This window comes from Acipenser ruthenus, chromosome 17, assembly GCF_902713425.1.
Source record: "Acipenser ruthenus chromosome 17, fAciRut3.2 maternal haplotype, whole genome shotgun sequence".
Lineage (NCBI taxonomy): Eukaryota > Metazoa > Chordata > Actinopteri > Acipenseriformes > Acipenseridae > Acipenser > Acipenser ruthenus.
Genome location: NC_081205.1, coordinates 25,659,347 through 25,678,819, shown reverse-complemented (window position 1 = coordinate 25,678,819; position 19,473 = coordinate 25,659,347). Strand labels below are relative to the sequence as shown.

At 35.9% G+C, this 19,473-nt stretch overlaps 1 protein-coding gene and 1 long non-coding RNA gene across 2 annotated transcripts; one reads left to right on the top strand and one right to left on the bottom strand.

Annotated features, from left to right (window-relative positions):
* Positions 1-30: 30 nt before the first annotated feature.
* Positions 31-4,139, bottom strand: dnajc19 (DnaJ (Hsp40) homolog, subfamily C, member 19). Its single transcript, XM_034039028.3, has 6 exons — positions 3,997-4,139; positions 2,744-2,795; positions 2,095-2,168; positions 1,448-1,524; positions 1,154-1,224; positions 31-265 (listed from the first exon to the last, which is right to left on the bottom strand). The coding sequence occupies exons 1-6, from the start codon at positions 3,997-3,999 to the stop codon at positions 195-197; spliced, it is 348 nt and encodes a 115-aa protein (XP_033894919.1). The 5' UTR covers positions 4,000-4,139; the 3' UTR covers positions 31-194.
* A 145-nt stretch (positions 4,140-4,284) lies between these two features.
* On the top strand, positions 4,285-6,964 carry LOC131697973 (uncharacterized). Its single transcript, XR_009307589.1, has 3 exons — positions 4,285-5,191; positions 5,867-6,005; positions 6,883-6,964. It is a non-coding gene; the product is annotated as an uncharacterized LOC131697973 (long non-coding RNA).
* Positions 6,965-19,473: the final 12,509 nt, after the last annotated feature.

Sequence of the window (19,473 nt, the reverse complement as noted above, 5' to 3'; positions counted from 1 at the left end):
ATAGGTGTACCCAAACAAAACAGGAAAACACACCATTCAAGTATACCTTTAATGCAATGTCTAGAAATGACAAGGATTTATCTCAAATGTAATAAAAAAAAGCAACCTGTATAATTTTTTACTAAAATTGAATAATCAAAAAACACATTCATCCCTGCCATTCTATGTACAATATCAAATTAAGTTATGCTTTTCTATTTCTTGGCTTGATTGTCAAGTAAATCTTTAGCTTCATTAATTTTGGCTGCAAGATAAGGGGATCCACCTACAAAAGAAAAATTGAAGGAGCTAGATTAGATGGAAAGGTGTGTACAGGACCTAACAATCATACCTATACAATAAAAGTTACACAAGAAAACTGCTTTAAATATCTGAACAAAAACACAGGCAATGTCAGTTTAAAAAAAAAAAACTTGTATTTAAATGTTTTGTACTGTTAACATGCTGCAACTGACTTGTGCCAAAGAGAAATTAACAAATGTGGATAAGTAGCCATTCTGTCTTGTATATTTCCTTGAATGGATACATCTCTTTTTTTCAGATCAGTCCAAAGTATTTCTATCCGGTGAATGCGAAGGCCATTCCAGAACTTATGTCTTTGTTTTCAGAGTTGACTTAGCCGTAAGCTTTGGATCATTGTGTTGTTGGAAAATAAACTGCCAATTAGACTACAAACAGATGGTATCATTGTACTTTGTAGAATGTTTTGATATGACTGCATTCATTCAACCTTCAAATCACATTAATGTCTCTAGTCCCTGACCTGCTAAAACAACCCCATATCATAAACTAACCACCTCCATGTTTAACTGTAGGTAAAAGGTTTTCATTATTGAAGGTTTCTGATTGAACAGGTTGGATATTAACAGCTGGTGTCATAAATTCAAAAGGTATTTTGACAGAAAGACCCGATACATAACCAATGTGAAATAAATAGTCAAAACTTATTTATGACCAGGGATTCGTTAGTAAAAATATCAAAACAGTCACAATTATGTTGAAAAAGATGTTGCAAGAATATATACATCAAAGCTGGAAACTTGGAAAAGTAATGCATTGCATTTTAAACCCCACAGCCAGTTCAGTAACACTTTACATTTGCTAAGGAAGAGCCAGCTGACATAAAGGTTGAAAAAAAGTGGTCATACTGTACCTCTGTCTGGATGGTTGAGCACCATTATCTTTCTATGAGCATCTCTGATCTTACTTTTATTAGCAGTTGGGCTAAAAAGCAATCAAAATAAACGGTTATACATTAATATAGAAAACAGTATTTAAAGTAAAACTCGAGATAAATACAAGGTGTAGCTTATATAAAATCAATATGGAGCACATACAAGCTATCTTTTTTTTCTTTTTAGAACTTAAAATACAAAGATTACATTCAATATATTTAAACCCAAATAATCAGTTTACACACACGAGACAGGAAAATAATGGGATGTACCTTACTCCCAAAATTAGACTCGCCTCTCTCTTGGACATTTTCGGCTCAAATCCACCTTTGTAGTATCGACTAAAGGCCTGCAGTTTTAGATACATATCAAATAATGAGCATATAAAAACAGACAAATATGCAACACTTTTTGCCTACAATACACACAGATATATGAGAACTAATTTAATACAGTCCTATCTGGCAGGTAGTGGGGAAAAAGTCTATTCATTCCAGTATTCTATCGTGGTGAGAACATGATCATTGACTGCATGGTTCACTACTAAGTTAAATCGAAAGTAGAGTGGTGAAAAGTACAGGCCATAGAAAAGGTACCACACGCATTTCACTTACATTTATAAAAATGCATGCATCCATTTAGCTGATATTGCTGAAATACTGCAATAGCGGGATTTGGTAAGTTGCCTACACTGGACAACTCTGTCATTCACATATAATGTGGGTTAATGGTGTAACTGCATGTGTAAACCTTTTTCTGCACTGTAGCTGTAGAGTCATATTAATTAGTGTTGTGCAGTACATAAAAATTAACTGTATTAAAGTGAGTCAGCACTTCACTGCAAGACTACGAAACCCAACAGTCTACCTGACAAAGGTAGGCAACTAATTAGCAAGACAGAATGAAAGAATAAGCTTACAGATTTTGGCAGACTCTCCAGTGCTTGTTTCACCTGAGGTTCCATGTGTTTCATTGCCTGAACAGCATACCGGCCTACATTTATATTAAAACAATGGTAGAGAGAGTGGTTAGGCAGGCACTAATTGTTCAAAATCCACTACTGACATTGGTACTGTGTGCTTCTTTTATACCATCCTGAGAATGTGACTTCCCAACTTACCTGTACTGTATCCAACAAGTTGCACATTCATATTACTTACTACGCCATGCTGAATTGGTAATTAATTAATTTATAATATCCCTGAATGAAGAGGCTTGAGACCTTGTATTGGTCTTATTTTTAGGTTGTTATGTCATGCCAGCATTTATTTTGTACAGGAATGCAGATGTAATGTGCATTCTCTTCACAAACACAGTAAACAGTATTTTTGGAGTGTGAAAGCTATATATGAGTAACTGTGCAACTATCACGTAATTTGACAACACAGCAGTTATGGAAACTCATCAGTACTAAGGATCACTATGAGAATGTCTGTTCCTTTGTAAAATGTGAAACTTGTAACTTTGTATCAACTCTATAAGCTTAGTACAATTTTTAAAAAACTTGTTTCGTTTACAGGTTTAGCTATTTATAGATCCAACTTAATTTTCTCTTCAAAATTACAAACCTGCAAATCCTGCCGCTGCTATTGTCAGGCCAACCGCAATCATAGTACTTGCCTACAAATAAAAGCAAAAGACAATAATCCTTGATTACATAGTAGCTTTAATGGATAGATCAAAAAATAATTACAGTTTCTTCTGGAAAAACTTGTAACGATGTAGATTTTCAGCAACAATAATCATTCGTACTGTACATCATCACTGCTAAATTTCCATACAATTTGAGCCTATATATATATATATATATATATATATATATATATATATATATATATATATATTAATTTACTCCCATAAATTAAAACAGGCTTACAGTACACGTGTCATTCATGCCCCCTTCAGTAAAGTTCACAGTGTCCAGAAAGGAGGAGAGGAAGCTAATGTAGAGGCACCACAGGTACCTTAGGCAATGTAAACAAACTGGCAAGCTAGCTGCTTTCTGGCATCTGACATGCATACTGCACTGAACAATGTAGAGCACCTTAACAACTTAAATGTACAGTATAGGGTGCCACAAATTACTGCATGTGCTCTAGAAATGAAAGCCAACATCACACTTCCAAACCATTAACCTACAACTGGGAATAATAGTAATATACTATACAGTGTTGTTCTTTCAAAAAAAAAACATAAAGTGCTTCCGATACAAGGGCACAAAAGTATACAACTGGTTAAGAAAAACAGGTGGAGGTGAGACAAGGGTGATCTTACAAATCCAACACACATAGTCCAATCACCTGTATTAAAAAAAAGAGCTTTACATTTTGAAAAAAATAAACAGACATTAATGATATTCAATCATCTTCAAAGTAATTTGTATGATTAAAAGTATGAACCTACTGTGTATCATGCTCTGTTGTGGGCTTCAACTTATTTATATATAGTATCACTCAGTCAAGACACCAAAAAAAAGCGTGTAGTTATTGTAAAACATTGACATATTTTATCCCTACATTATATAAAGATTAGAAACAGCTTGTGTTGAAGAACAAAGTAGACGTAGTACTACATTAGTAGTACAGTACACAGCAGGTCACACATCCAGACACTGCATCGTTGTAGACTAAGGATTCGTTTTTTTGTATGTCTCACACACTAAAGACTACGTTTTCAAATGAAACAAATACAAAAATTACATATTCCATTTCGTTTGAATTGTGTATAACGTTGTACTCAATAATTGTTACTGGTCTCCGACTAGTACTAGAGCTGCTATAATCGCTTAAGATGATCAAATAGTGCCAGTTGTTCAACTTACCATCTTTTGACTATGTTTTCCTTTACCTCTCTAATGTTCGCATTACTATATTTAAATCGTAATTGTCTAGCAACAAAACAGCTGGATGTTTTTACATGTAAGGTCACTTTTGCACACTGCCAGAAAGTGAGTTGATTTGTCGTAAGTAAAAATGTGCGCTTATGACGCAACTTTTGTGTTAGCCCCATACAGGCTGCCACTCCAGTAGTTCACGATAGGTATGCTATGCTATCACTTTACAAAAGCTACAGTTGGTTAACAACGAAAAAGCACGGCTTGTTCGTGAATCGGTACAGGCGTGCAAACCCGAATTCACTAAACCAAGTACTGCAGTAGTTTATGGTTTGTAACTATCTAATTATTACAAAAAAATTGCAGCTCGTTTTTTACTATTCAGCGAGCATTATTTAAACACAACTAACGAGGCGATAGATAGGTCTGCACGCTTTACTGCGAGTGCTAGAATAGATTTTATTAGGTATGAAAGACTGTTGTATAAGACCAGAGACATGCAAAAAACAGATCAAGTATTTAATACAAAACTATGAGATGATTGGAAGCGGAACCAAGGAGTCACAGATGCTCTGATCCAAGTATAGAGCATTGTATTGAACTCGCAGGAATACTGCAGCAATGTTTCAAGCGTATTACTGTATTATCAAACTCATCACAACCTGAAACGCTAGATCCCTGTACGGGAGAAGCACTAATAACATATTGTGCAAGATTGAAGGTGCATACAGGCACGCATGTGTAAATGCACGAATCTGTAAACACACCTGTTTCAGTTCAGACTGCACAATCTGTATTAAAATATCACAAACGGCAGGTACAGTAGCAGACTTGCATGGTCCTTGAACTGAATCTCCTATCATAACTATGAATTGTCGGACCAGTTTAGGCAGAATTAGCTGTAAACATTGCAGAATGTATAAGAGCTGAAAGGAAGAATGGTTACCGAATAGAGTACTATAATGCAGTTTGATGTAGCATATGTTTCACCAAATGATTTGTAACTGCTGTACTGCACATGGTTTTAACAATTTATGCAGCAGTTCATCTTTCCATCACTGGTGGGCTAAAGCAAACCACTCCTTTAAATGAAATTGACAGTCTGACCTGCTTGACACAACTTTCCCACAGTAAAGTGTTCTCATTCAAATCCCAATTGCCTACCTATTTTTCAACCAAAGAGGTAAGATAAAAACTAATTTGTTTTTTAATCATTACAGTTATTTGTGAATGTATTATTATGTATTGCATGGCAGTTTGATCCATTCATAGTTTTACTATAAGTTTAATAAGAAACACCTGAGCTTGTTACCTATACACTGGCTAATCAAGCTTGTAGTAAAACCTGGAACTGGTGAACCGCTAAGCAAAAGGAGTCTTATTTCCATCCCTGAACCAAGTTAAAACATGTTGCTAAACTTTTGTGGTTCGTATACAAATCACTTTATCAACAAAACAAACAACAAAGTTGAAACAAAAAGTGTTGCAGGTTTTGTATTTTTTTAATCAGACACAAAGTTTGCTTTCAAATACTGATTATATTCATTGATTCCATCGATGCAATAGCACCTACAGGCTGAGGGCTTAGTTTGGATGTAGACACCATGTACAATGGTACAGCTATATTAGATTTTCTGGTTTCATCAATACCTTTGTAATTGGGATGTTTGTTTTTTAGGGGGAAAAGTTCATTTTCTATCCAAAATAAAAGTGGTCAGAGTAATAATATCTTTATTTTTATATAGCGCCTTTCATAGTGGACCACCATCACAAAGCGCTTTACAGAGGTAGGCTGTCAACTGTGCATTATATGGAGAGTCACTTACAATAAGACATTTATTTAACATCTCTTCCGCAGGTTGGAGCACAAGGAGGTTAAGTGACTTGCTCAGGGTCACACACAGTGAGTCAGTCAGTGGCAGAGGTGGGATTTGAACTGGTGACCTTCTGGTTACAAGCCCTGGACTTTAACCACTGGACCACACTGCCTCCTACGAGTAAATGCTTCATCAATATGTTTACCTGTTAAGTCACTGCAGACATGTTCTGCTAACCCTAATTGTACATACTGAATATTAATGTATGACAAGGTTAAATATTTATTTCAATATAGAGCAAAACATTTATGGCATGGTTTGTCGATAAAGAAATGTAGCTTATAAAGTAAAACCTTCGTTAAAAACAGACTGTACCAGTATAGCGCTTTTCTTCCTGAAAGACAACACTCACAATTGCTTACACAATAAAATGCTTAAAAGGTTGTAATAACTGGCTAATGCATTTGCATAATTATAATGTTTTATAGTGTGCAAGGATAGTATGCAAATTGTAAATTGTAGTGGACTCGCTTCAGTCAGTAAAAGTCAAGTTTAATGATAAGTCTGTCCTTAGAGAGCAAGGCTGGCTGGTGTTTCAATAGGATTTCAAAAACCAACTGTGTGCAGAAATGAGAGTGTTGCCCCCTGAATCATATGGAATTACAGTGCTGGATGCATGTGCCATGCCTACACAAAAAAAGCCCAGAGGAAGCAGCTATTTCTTTTGGTTTTATTAAACCAACCAAGCAATTTAATTCTTTTGTTCAGGAGAGTTCTACTTCATTGATTAACAAAAGCAGGGATATAATTTTTTCAGCCTTTTTGAAAAGCCTGAAATGTCAAGCCTTTTAAAGCAGATTATTCTGCCTATGTGCATTGAATACAGCCAGAGTAACCTTTTGTCTACAATTAAATATTCCAGCATAAATATAAAAGAAAATCAGAGATGGGGAAGATTGACTCACGAGAGATTGGAGAGGTAGATTCACACAGTGATAGTGCAAGCAGCTTGCTTCTAATTAAATATGCCACTGAGTCTCAAAGCATTTGCTTTCAGCCGCAGAGAGAGGAAGCTGCCTACAAATGTAAGGAAGAAATAGATCACATCATCTGTGTGTCCACGGGCTTCCTTTGGGCATCTCAAGGTATTTCAGAATTTTTGTTTTGGTAATTATTTGTTTTTGACAATGTGAAAGGTGATACCTACTGGGAGATGCATTACTACAATAACACAGTAAAAGTTTAGAACTTATTTATCATCCTAACTGAGGACAATAAGATTTGTTTTAATGATTTATTGGGATATTATCATATTCCAATGTCTTAAACTTTTGATTGATGTTACTTATTTATGTGGCTTTATTTCTTTCAATGCAATTGTCTTGAAAACTTTTTTTGTATTTATTAGTACTTAATTCATATGAACCTGGTATTCACTTGCACTTTGCACTTTTATTATTGAATGGTCTGTTGTGTTTCTTTATATTAAATGACGTGGAACAATTTTGCTCAGATATCAAGCTTAAAATAGATTTAATACCACTATGTACAATATATATTGTTTCGAATGTATTTATATATAACTTCAAAATACATTTATTAAGTACACCATTACAACTTAAGCCCATTTTACCGTGTTTTTAAAATGGAATGTTATATTTACACAAAACATATATACATGCATACTTTTTATCTTTTCAATAGTTATGACTGTAAGTCAATATGCATTATATATGCATAATGAAAATCATTTACATAAAGCATATTTGACTAAATTTTGAACCCAATAATAATCCATTTACAGGTGACAATAGGTAGCTGTGATTTTGAAACAGTGAGCTTGGTAAGTCATGTCATAATGAGTGCATTTTGAAATACTTGCAGATCATCATTATTGCAACAGCTTTAAGTTTTTGAAGGGCATAACCAACCTGTTTAATGCACCAGCTGTCACTTATTATTATTATTATTTTATTTCTTAGCAGACGCCCTTATCCAGGGCGACTTACAATTGTTACAAGATATCACATTATTTTTACATACAATTACCCATTTATACAGTTGGTTTTTTTTTTTTTTTTTTTTTTACTGGAGCAATCTAGGTAAAGTACCTTGCTCAAGGGTACAACAGCAGTGTCCCCCACTGGGGACTGAACCCACAACCCTCTGGTCAGGAGTCCAGAGCCCTAACCACTACTCCACACTGCTGCCCACTTAGCAGATAAATAAAAGTGAAATAACATTTTCTTATTTGAATTAATGAAGAAGATTTAATAAAGATTATTTTACTACATCATGCAGACAAGAGGTAATAAAGGGCATAAGGAGTTAATTGTAAATGAGAAGTCTGGAGGGTATCACATGACTAAAAGCTCATCTTCTCCTTCAAAAATAAATAAATAACATCATTCATATTTTTCCAATTCAATATTTTATATAGAAGTATAATTGTAAATAAAAAGTTACCATGACTTAAATAATTTGGGAAAGAAATAATCAGATGATACTGTATGCCAATTACAAAATATGTCAATTGAAATGAAATTACTATAAAATAAACCTTAGTCACAGGACTAATGGAAGCCCAAGATGGAATGCAGTGATGGGAAGTTTGAGCATTAAAAAGTCTCCAACCTGATAGTGATGCCAATTAAACAAACGTTACATTTTCGTGGAAGGAGTGTGCTGAGTTGTGGGGTAGCCTTGCTAGAAGAAGGTACAGAATTTCATATGTTTATTCCACAGGGCCTCAGCTTGCTTGGGAATCAACAATCGGGCTGAATCCCCATCTGGTCGTCAAACCAGTTTCTGACCCTGTGGCTTAATTATGCTCTATGTAACTCCAGTTTAACTGGTATGACACCAGCTTCCACAGGCTATTGTTGACATGCAGTGATGTTGGACAACAATACTGTATATGCAGCTTGTTGCGTAATACTGAATGAAGTGTCTGAAACAATCTGTTTATTTGATCCTTTTAAAGATGTGTGGCTGTCTTGCTGTCTGTAGTGATCACTGGCAGCCTTTGGAAACTGAAGTGGTATTGTTGGAGATCCTGTTTTGTGGCAGGTAGTGTTGTAGCAATCTGTGGGGTCCTTACTTCAGACACTAGCATGATTTGGTGTAACACAGCAGGGATCGTCATGCTGTAGGGCTCCTGCCATTCAAAGAATCATGTGGCTACATAGAGTAGCAAGATACAATACAATAGAATAACATCACAGGCTGCAATATTATTCTTATTGTATTAGTTAATTCAGTGAAAAATGTGACTGACCTTTTTATTTATTTAGATGGGTGGTGTCAAAGTTTTAAAATGGACATTCATATGGACAAGGGAAAAACAAAACAACAGCATTCTTAAGTATCCAAATATAAATGTTTACCACACTAAATTTACACAGTAATTTTGCAGTGTTCTGATGCTTATCCAGGGATTATACACAGTTTACCATGCTTTGCCATATTCATATGCTATACTTTGCACTCTCTGGGCTATACAGTGCTTACATATACCAAAAACCATGTTTCTATTATACTTTATTACTGTACTTTGCTACGCTTTTACTGTGGGAAACTTTAGTAACAGACCTGTCAGTCTACAAACTTCTCAATGGGGTAAATGCATGCAAATTGTGAATGTATGTACAGATACTATTGTTCTCAATGTATTTATTTATTTATTTTAAATCATGCAATGCCTCCAAAACTTCTGCAATGTTCCATGGAATGTGGAAGTTATAATAACCCATCAATTCTCTAAACTTGCATAAACCTAGCATTATGCTGCATTTGAGTTTTCACAAAGACTGCAAGGTGTGCAAAAGGGAAACAAGAATTATTTAATCAAATTGGTACTTCCACATCCAGATTTGACTGGTGCTGCATAATGTAATTCAGTAATCCCTTTATCAAATGCCCAGAATAAGTGGTCCATATGTAACCAGAGCAAAGAGTAGTTTCGAGGCCATTCTATCACTAGTTTATTTTGAAATAGCTTAGTCTTTTTTATCTCAAGGACTGAATAATTACAGCTGGTTTGTGGCACAGAGGTCTGGTTGATTAAGGCTTGTGAAAAATACTCTAAGGTGCACAACCCTTAATGCATACAGCATTTCTGGTATATTTTAGTCCAGTTGCATATTACTGTAGGTGTTTATAATGGTGCACATATTTAATACTGTAGTTTGTTGGATGCAGAATTTTATATCATTTGATGCAATAAAAATTTGGTCAGCCTATATCCCGTTTGGATAAGCCACAACTGGGTGCATTTTAGAGCATTTTACAGCACCAGGAAATCCATCTGGATTTCATCAATATTTTAAGGGATAATCCCAGGATAACTACTTATAGGTGGTTGATACAATCCAAGGCGATTTCCCTGGTGCTATTAATTATCTGAAAAAATCAAGATGTGGTGTATTCTGGCAGAGTATCGGTAGGTCAGATCAAACCTTGGTACCATAAGTACTGCTTTGAGGGATCGCATAAAATCAGCAGTCTTATGTAAGTTTACAATACGTGATTTCCCTGTGCATATGCTAAATATTTCCCTGGCTTTACCAATGCTAACCTTAGTTGTACCATACCTGTACGACTTTACCATTCTTTATTAAACTATGCTATGCATTTACAACTGCATACCTCCAATTAAAGAGTTTTAACCCAATAAGGGTTCATCCTGAATTGGTTGCTTGTCTATCAGGACATTAGTATCAAATACGAATAGCACATATGGCCAAATCTATTAATAATCACTGCATTCACCAGAAATTAATTATCAACCTTATAATAAAGTCCTCCAAAAGAGTGCTCAAAAACATAAAGCAAATGTTAGATTGTTGTTTTGTTTGTTTAACAAATATGCTTTGCATTATATAATATGTACATTGTAGCTGCAATTGTATACAAAATGTAGACTGGTCACAGTTGGTTTCTAACTCTGCTCTACCATTTTAGTTGTAACTTTGTACCTTTATAATTGTCAGCTGATGTAGTTCAGTTTCTGGGTTCACTGTGCGTGTGTATTTAATATCGGTAGTTAAATTGTTATGTGTATATAGACTCCTGCTGTGAGTCCTGAAGACAGTCATTAAGTTTACTAATGTAGTTACAGATAGCTGTTTTCCAGGCAGGATTCCTGAATCTGCTGTCACCAGCTATTATCCTGTGCTAGAAAATGACCCATTTGTTTAAAGTGGAATGATATCACCAGGTCAACTGCAGTAAAGAGCTGTTTAAAGTATACTTGTGCAAAGGATGTTTTCAATAGAATTCATATCTACACAGCATTTTATTTGCGTCCTATGCTCTGCGCCTGCAGGGTTAAAATACAGTTGGTGTATTTCCATGCTTAAAATTCAGTGGCACTCTGATAGTGTGGTTAGGAACAGAAGGACCAGGCATTGTTCAGGTTTTCAAAGCCGTTTTTTTTTTTTTTTTTGTCTAGAACAACACTGTAATTATCCACAGCTGAAAACAAGTAGCTAAAATGCCCATTGGGCCGTAGAAACAGAATTATAGCCGTTGTCTCTTTCAGTTTCCATCCTTCCAGATAAAATGGGTGTTTTTTGGGGTTTTTTTGTATCTCAGAATATGTGTTTAGATCATTTGATTTACAGGAGGTTTAAGAGGTCAGTCATGTGTAAATGTCTTTGTTACTCTTCTTTTGCCTTGATGATAGAAAATTGATCAAGCCTGAAGCACAAGTTCAATAAATACCCCCCCCCCCCCCCCTTGGTCTATTGTTTAGGTGAATAGCTAGGATTGAAGGCCATGGGCAGGTTGCTATTAATATGACCGCCTACTCTATATCCCCACAGTAGTTTATAATGCAATACCTAATCTCCATTATTTTGATCCAGGCAGGCGATTCCTTGAAAACATGCCTTTTATTTGCAGTGGCAGTTATATGAGAAATGGCAAACCAATAATGTGTTTTTGTTTTATAGCCAACTGAAATGCTTCTGCACTGCTACAGTTTACAAAGGCACAGATAAAGCTCATTCACTTAGTTGAATGAAAACGCCATCTTTTTTTTTTTAATTTCTTTTTCTTTTCTTTTTTTCTTTTCAATCCTTGTAATCAAATTTGCGCAAAATCAAACTGGGTTTTCTGTGAAAGTACCTTTTGTTGATCTGAAACGAGCAAGTAATTTACAAAATGCCCTTCCTTTGTGAGAGAGGCTAAAGGAAAAAAAAGAAATCAACAGCTTTTAAAGTTGGGCCTTGCTGGGATGTTGAAGATAATGAAAGCAGTCTGTGTCGAGGGGTGGAAAGCATAAAAGGCAAGCCTGACTCGGGGGTTACAGCGTTGACAAAACCTGTGTGTTTGTTTAGTGAGAGCTAAGATCCATCTGAATTTGGAAAGAAAAATGTTCAAGGCAGAAGCAGTTGTAATTCAGCGGCTCTTGTTTATCAGGAGCCTATCACATGTGTTAACATGCTTCATTTCAGTTGTGTGGGCTTTGAATGTTGTCATTCTAAGGAATCAATCCCACATGAATCAGTCCCCAGCCTTGTGGAACCATTTCTTGATCTCCAGTTTCAGAAGATGCAGTCTGAGAAAACGAGAACGATGTGTGATCCAAGCAGTTTTTGACCCAGAATGAGGTTCCTTGACACTTGGTAATGGACTGGAAGTGGAATATCCATCTACAAGTGAGTTGTCAGTGAGTAGTTTTATTTATTTCTTTGATTGCATCTGGCAGGTGATACAGAGCATATAAGACATTTACCAGAAAGAAGAAGAAAAAAAAAACATTAAACTTTGAATCATGTGTTCATCTGCTTTGTACATCTTCTAACTTCATTGTAGGTGACTGGAGAATAAAGCTGCTGGTATGTTAATATAAAGAGCTAAGATGGAATTTCTAATGAAGTTTGTGATTATTGCCTCTTTTCTTGTCACATGAGAGAACTGACTTCACGGCAGAGTTTCCCATTGTGATGCTTTACTAATGAGATTTAAAGGGATCCACTTGACTGTTAAGTGAGGTTGCAGTTGTAGAGATAATCTTTAAGGTTTTCAATGTGTTATTCATGTAATTTAATGCAATTAGTTCAATTTAATTTAGAAAATAATTCAACTGCAGCAGTACACACTTTATAGTTTCTAGTGACCTGCTGAATTGGCTCAGTTTTGTGTATTTCTTGTAGTTAAGTGTTATCCTTCTTCTGATCCAGCCAGGGAGTATATAGGATGCTCAAAATGTGAATCCATTTATTAGGTCAATACAATTAAATGTTATTGGAGAAAGCAGATAAATTGAAAAGATATTGAGTTGGAAGCATTTTAATTCAGATTGGGTATGGATAGCTATAACATGAATAAACAATAATGTCAAGTATAACATATGAAGGCCATAAACCCATTGAAGCTTAATTACATAGTTACTTGTGTGGTATTAATATGGGCAGACTAGGGAAACAATGGTAATACTTAAGGAACACAATTAAACATTTTCCAAGATACCTTTACTTCTGTGAAGAATAGGACTGTAGAGAACTAGAATGTCTATCTACAGGGGAGACATTTTAAAATGCAGTCTATTTGTGAAGAGGGATTAGTTGAACTGATGCAGACCTTGAAGAATCAAAGTATTCACATGTGCAACAATAATAGATTAATATGGAACTAGCCTTTTAAACATTAAGAACAATAGGCAAGTTGTACTATAGTATACTACTTTAAATGTCAACCATTATGAATCAATTAAAACATACCTTTTTGTTAGAAATTCAGCAAACATATATTGACTAAAATGATTGACTGGGATGATACTCAAATTGTTCATTCAGGTTTTATTTACTAGCTATACACATAGTTACTTTTAGCTTATGTTGCATCTTCATTTGCAAACATAAGTGTGATTAAGGTTATTATTTGTTATGATTTTTAAGGTATTCATGAAATATAGATACACCTGTCTGTATTGAATGCATTACCGCGCAAAATAATTTAAGATATAAAATAGCACAATAGAACTACTCTAATCTAGAACTTTCCTGGAAGAGTTAAAAGCATGCAGAGGTAGCAGAACACACTAGCTTCCTTCTATTTTTGTACAGCTTCATTTTTATTGTATTCCTGGCAGACTCCAGCGCTGTCTGGCAGTTTCCAGGGCTTTTTCACTGTTTGCTGTGGGCAGGAATGTCTCTCTATCTTGTTCCCCTCCATGATTTATTCAGAGCTGTGGCAGGTACCATTGTGCTTTAATTACAGGACTGAGTAATAATGACCAGTAAAGGCGGAATAGAAAGATCTAGGCAACAAAGACAAATAAATTATTGTCATTGCCCATTGTGCTGCTGAATCAGAGGCCCTGTATTAAAGGTACCCTTACACCTATTCCTTATTTCCCTGGTATCAATTGAGATTAACTACATACTAAATTAGTTAGAAGGTTAACTGCAGCTTTGTTACAGCCTGTAATACCATGTTGTACCACATTCCTGATGCTTTGCTTTACAATACATTGCCATGCTTTCACCATTGCTTACTGCAGTAAATATTGTACACTATATCTCTCTTCCAAACTGAGAAAAGTAGTAGCTGTCTAGTTAACCATTCTCTTACATGGATTTGTTGCCAGATCAATCAAATGAGTTCAGCATACTGTAGTTGTCCTTAATGTTGGATACTGGACAACAAGAACTTGGTGTAGATTTCAAAAGGGAAAAAAGAAAACGGGAGAAGGCATCTTTTAAACAGAATTTACTGAAACATCTGTTACTGGCATTTGATCTATATGATCAAATTGACTGTTAAAGTGGGGGTGGAGGTAGAACAAGATGCTGCAGGGAAGTGGTGACCTACAATTAGTACCTACTGAACTGTCAGCCTGTGATCATACTGTCTTCCACTTGGATGCTCTCTGATGCAGTGATTAATAGCTGATTTCTTTAAGTGTATGGTTAGGTTCTGACCCTTGACAACTAGAGGCACTACAAACAAACCTAGAAACAAACCATTGAATGTTTTAAGTATGTTTTATACCCATTTGAATTAAAATGTGAACTTAAATGTGTACTATCTACTGCACTATCTGCCTTTCAAAGAATGGTAGTGAATTGGGTATTCATTTAGCGGTAATACACTTTTTTATATATAAAACCCACATGGCTTCCACACCATGTTAAAGCCTATTTTGTAACTCCAAAAATCTGAGTGTGAGTGCAGTCTGAGAAAAAATAACGCTTAACACAGTAGACCAGTTAACCAGTCCTGGTCTGGGGTGTTCCCCGACTGGTATACATTTTTTTTTTCTTTCTGTTAAGACACTGAAACTATTTAGTTAGGTATAGTATGGTTGTCTTTTGCCAAGTTACTAAAGAATGAAGTGTTAAATTAATAAAGAGTTTTTAATTTTCATTGAAAATCAGCTTTATGAACCCTAAATGTGATTTCCCCAGAAGATTTAAGAAACCTCCCTGTCCGCATGGGTTAAGAAGTTCCATTAATTAATTTGTACTGCAATAGCTCACATCGGCTTCTTCAAGTTTAGTAAAGCATGGTTATTTATAGGACCAGCACTGCCTGTAACCCATTGGGATGTCTTGTTTATTATGGTGGCATGAACAGAGTTTAAAATGATCAAAAACACAACATAACATTCAATATCAGTCACATGAGGGATCGTTGAATACCTGCAGTTGCGTGTCTGTGTTTTGGTGGTGGTTTTAGGGACATTCCTCTGCAATTCAAAATCCAAAATAATGACCTAAAACTGTGATGGGCACGAGTTCATTCTTGTTACAAGTATCTATCTGTATTATGTGGGTTGGAACTTGTTCTATGCCCTAATGTAAAAAGAAAGCACATGTTGGCCTAATCTAATGCTACTTATTCTTTATTTCTTAGCAGACGCCCTTATCCAGGGCGACTTACAATTGTTACAAGATATCACATTATTTTTTACATGCAATTACATTATTTTTTTTTACACATTATTTTACCATACAATTACCCATTTATACAGTTGGGTTTTTACTGGAGCAATTTTAGGTAAAGTACCTTGCTCAAGGGTACAGCAGCAGTGTCCCCACCGGGGATTGAACCCACAACCCTCCGGTCAAGAGTCCAGAGCCCTAACCACTACTCCACACTGCTGCCCTTGGTACTTGGTCTTCCTAAAAGCTTGGCTTGACTCTACTTGCCTTGATACATCAAATTAAAATGGTTTACAGAAAGCCCCAGCAAAGCAGACCTCACCCAACATGCTATAGTCAGCAAACCACTTTCCACCTGTAAAGCTGCCGTTAATGCAAACAAAGACCCTGCAGAGTCAGGCCCATCCAAATCTTAAAATGCAAATTAAACGTCTTTAAGAGATATTGCAGAATGTCCTGAATCAGATCCTTCCAAATTAAGACCTCAATCTTCTTGCAGCTGACTTTCACTGTGTCTTCTACTTAGGACTCTGTGACTGCAATTGTAATCATATTGGAGCGTTCTGAGCTTGAGAACTGCATACACAAAAGTCTAGGGAAGAGTCATCGATTTGTGCTTGATCAAAGATGCAGAAAATAGTAACTGGCATGTAGTATTTTTTCAGGGCATTTTGACGTGCTTAAGATTTCAAAGCCCAATGATAAAGTAAAAATCATATAAGTTCACATACCTACAGCTAATGTTCAGCTTTTAGGATTGAGACATAATAATATATACTGTATATATATATATATATTGTAACACGATTCGCACTCACTCGGGTTCGTGCCCCTTTAAAAATACGACCCAGCACACAGAAATGGATTTTCTTGCGCGGTTGCGCTAATTTTTTAATAAACACAAAAATAAAACAAATACACAAAATAAACACCTAGCTCTGTACGAGCACTAACTAACACACGGGAACACCCTTCCTAACACGGGACAGCTAAGCTGTTTTCCCGACTTTTCAAAAAACCTCAAACTTAAACACACTGGTTTGACAACGCACTTACTTTTTCTCTGGCTACTCGGAGACAGAGCACCTCTTCTGCCTCCTTCTACTCAGCAGCCTCGAGCAGACTGCCTGCTCTCCTTTTAAACCCCGCACCTGGGTCTAATTCCCCAATAACGCCCAGGTGCGGATGATCATTAATAATAAAACAAGTAAACTAAACAATAAGCAAATTAAATGAAACAATAAAGCAATCCATCAAAACAATTAACAAACAGGTGCATTTCTCTCGCAGGGAGGTTTTAACCCCCTCCCTGCTGTCTCTCACAACCCGCTATCTTACAATATATATATATATACACACATACATACATATATACATACATACATACATACACTGCTGTGCATTATGGGAATCAACAATTTACTCAAAGCCTCCACTAGTGTTTTCTACAATTATAACAACCTTGACTTGCATAAAGAAGGAACAACATTGAGTGAAATAGCTGGCAACACTCGATTTTCAAGGTGTGGTGTCCGAAGCATAATCAACAAGTACAGAGAAACATCATCTGTAATTGACAAATCCAGGGCTGGAAGACCCATAAAAGCTGTCTAACAACAATGAGCAATCCTTAAGGAATAGAAAGAAAACAAGTATTGAACTGACAACAGAACTGACAGAAGGCACAGGTGTCATTGTCCATCAAATTAACAGTACGTTATAGTGTTGTTATTTTCAGAACAAAAATAAAAGAATAAAAACTACTGTGACTCTATACAGCATCAAACTTAAAAATAGGGGCTTCTGAAATGATACAGGGGTCCAGTGTAAAGAAATGGTCATGACAACAAGAAAGCTTCAGTGAAATAAGGAATGGGACTGGTTATATGAGTTGAGAGAAATAGTTCATCTAAAACTGTTGCTCTGAAAAAAAATAAATAAATAGGGAAGTCAGACGCTCAGAAAATAGTTATGCCGTAAATTAGGTCGATTTTGTTAAGGTTTCAACCGGCGAACCACACACTTGTCTCTCCCTCAGTTCACTTAGTTTTCAAACGGCGAACCACACACTTGTCTCTCCCTCAGTAGTTCACTTAGATTTCACCTCAGACAGCAAACAGGGAGACTGGCAACTTTGTACCAGAGCCCTGCCACACATAGAGCATAATGGGCAACTGCGAAAAGGTCTTTACCCTTTACTATGTGCAGCATCCTAAAGCAACGACCATTCATTATGCTGAATGCATGAACACATCAAAGCCTAATTGAACAGGTCCTTGGTGAAACTGGCTGCAGGGTAAATGTTTTTTTTTTTTTTTTTTAAGATATAGATTATTTAAAATTGGCTTGATGATTATTAATTGAAGCTCCTTGTCAAAAACCAAACAGGAAGCAGCTGGTTGTAATTCTGTGTAAATAATTGTGTAGCCAATAAGTTGAAGGAGTGCTTATTACAAGGAAAGCGCGTTTACATCTACTTGTATCTTGAATTGCATGATGCTCTCAGCATGTAGTTCAGTGTTGGGTAAATTATAGACCTTATTTTAAAACACTTTGGGCTGTATTTTAAAAAGAGCACAGGGGGTCTGAATAGTTTGATGTGCCTTTTTTTCTCTAAATCCCTGCCAAATTGCATCTTTTCAGTATAAATTAAAGCAGTGGTTTTACCAGCACTGGTGTTGCCTGTTATTGCTGTTGCATCCCCTACTGTTTAAATAGTATAAAGTGTATACATTTAAAAGTGAAAAACATCTCTGTTCTTCATGCTTTTAATGTTGGTGACCACAGTCACTATCACCGAATAGTTTGTGTTATAAAACGGGTAACAATTGCATTGTTTTCTTATATGTTTTGTTATGGCTGTAAACATAAATTGGTATTGATCTAATTTCAATTTTAATTGTTTTAAACATAGCCTACTGCATCTTTTATACAGACAACAGCATCTTATCTTCTGTGTTCTAGAGAAATGTTGCTCCATTGCTCAATGACTAGAGTCTCAATTTCATTCAGTCTCAACATTATCAGGGGAGATTGCCTGTAGTGGTTCATGTCTCTCAAGTACCACATGTGTCGGGGAATTGACTTGTGTGCTGGAGCATCATCATCCATTGAACAGAGTTGTGTTGGAACTGCTGGTTGGCTAAAAAATGGGCACTGTGTTGTGAATTGTGTGATAGGGGCTTTGTAGATAAGAAGCTTTGGTTGACCATTGTTCCAAATGGCTCCACAAACCATCTGTGAAAGACCTCAAGTGTTTGACGAAGATATATCAACGAGAACTTCTTTGAGGATACAGTATTTTCCAGCCCCAAAAACAAAAAGTTGGCATTTAAGGAGAATTGTGATTAGATTACTTCTTAGATTACTTCTGTGAGAAGAGTCTTTCATCCAGCTCCTCTGCATGAGTAACGGAGATGCCTTTATTTCTGTCATACGTATATGTGGATCTTTATGATGTCATATATAGTATGAATTTGTATCTATGTATTATCCCATCATATGTGTTCTTAATCACCATTTATTACCTTTAGTGCAGTCTCTGCTCAGGTTTGAATTTCTGTAATGAGGCCAATCTAAAAATGAACACTGGGGGAGAACTTTCTACTGCTGAAACAGATTTCAATTGCAAACTCCTAGTGGTCATATGTGTACTGGCCTCATCATAGAGACTGCACCAGAGGTAAAATAGGCTTGTTACATATGCCAAATATCCATGAGTACATAATGATTAATAACTCATATCATGTAATCAT

Excerpts from the sequence above, each read along its gene's own strand:
- dnajc19 (XM_034039028.3), bottom strand. Across the intron at positions 1,225-1,447 it reads AGTCTAATTTTGGGAGTAAG|CCCAACTGCTAATAAAAGTA; the intron begins GTACATCCCATT and ends ATTGCTTTTTAG. Across the intron at positions 266-1,153 it reads GCTCAACCATCCAGACAGAG|GTGGATCCCCTTATCTTGCA; the intron begins GTACAGTATGAC and ends TTTCTTTTGTAG.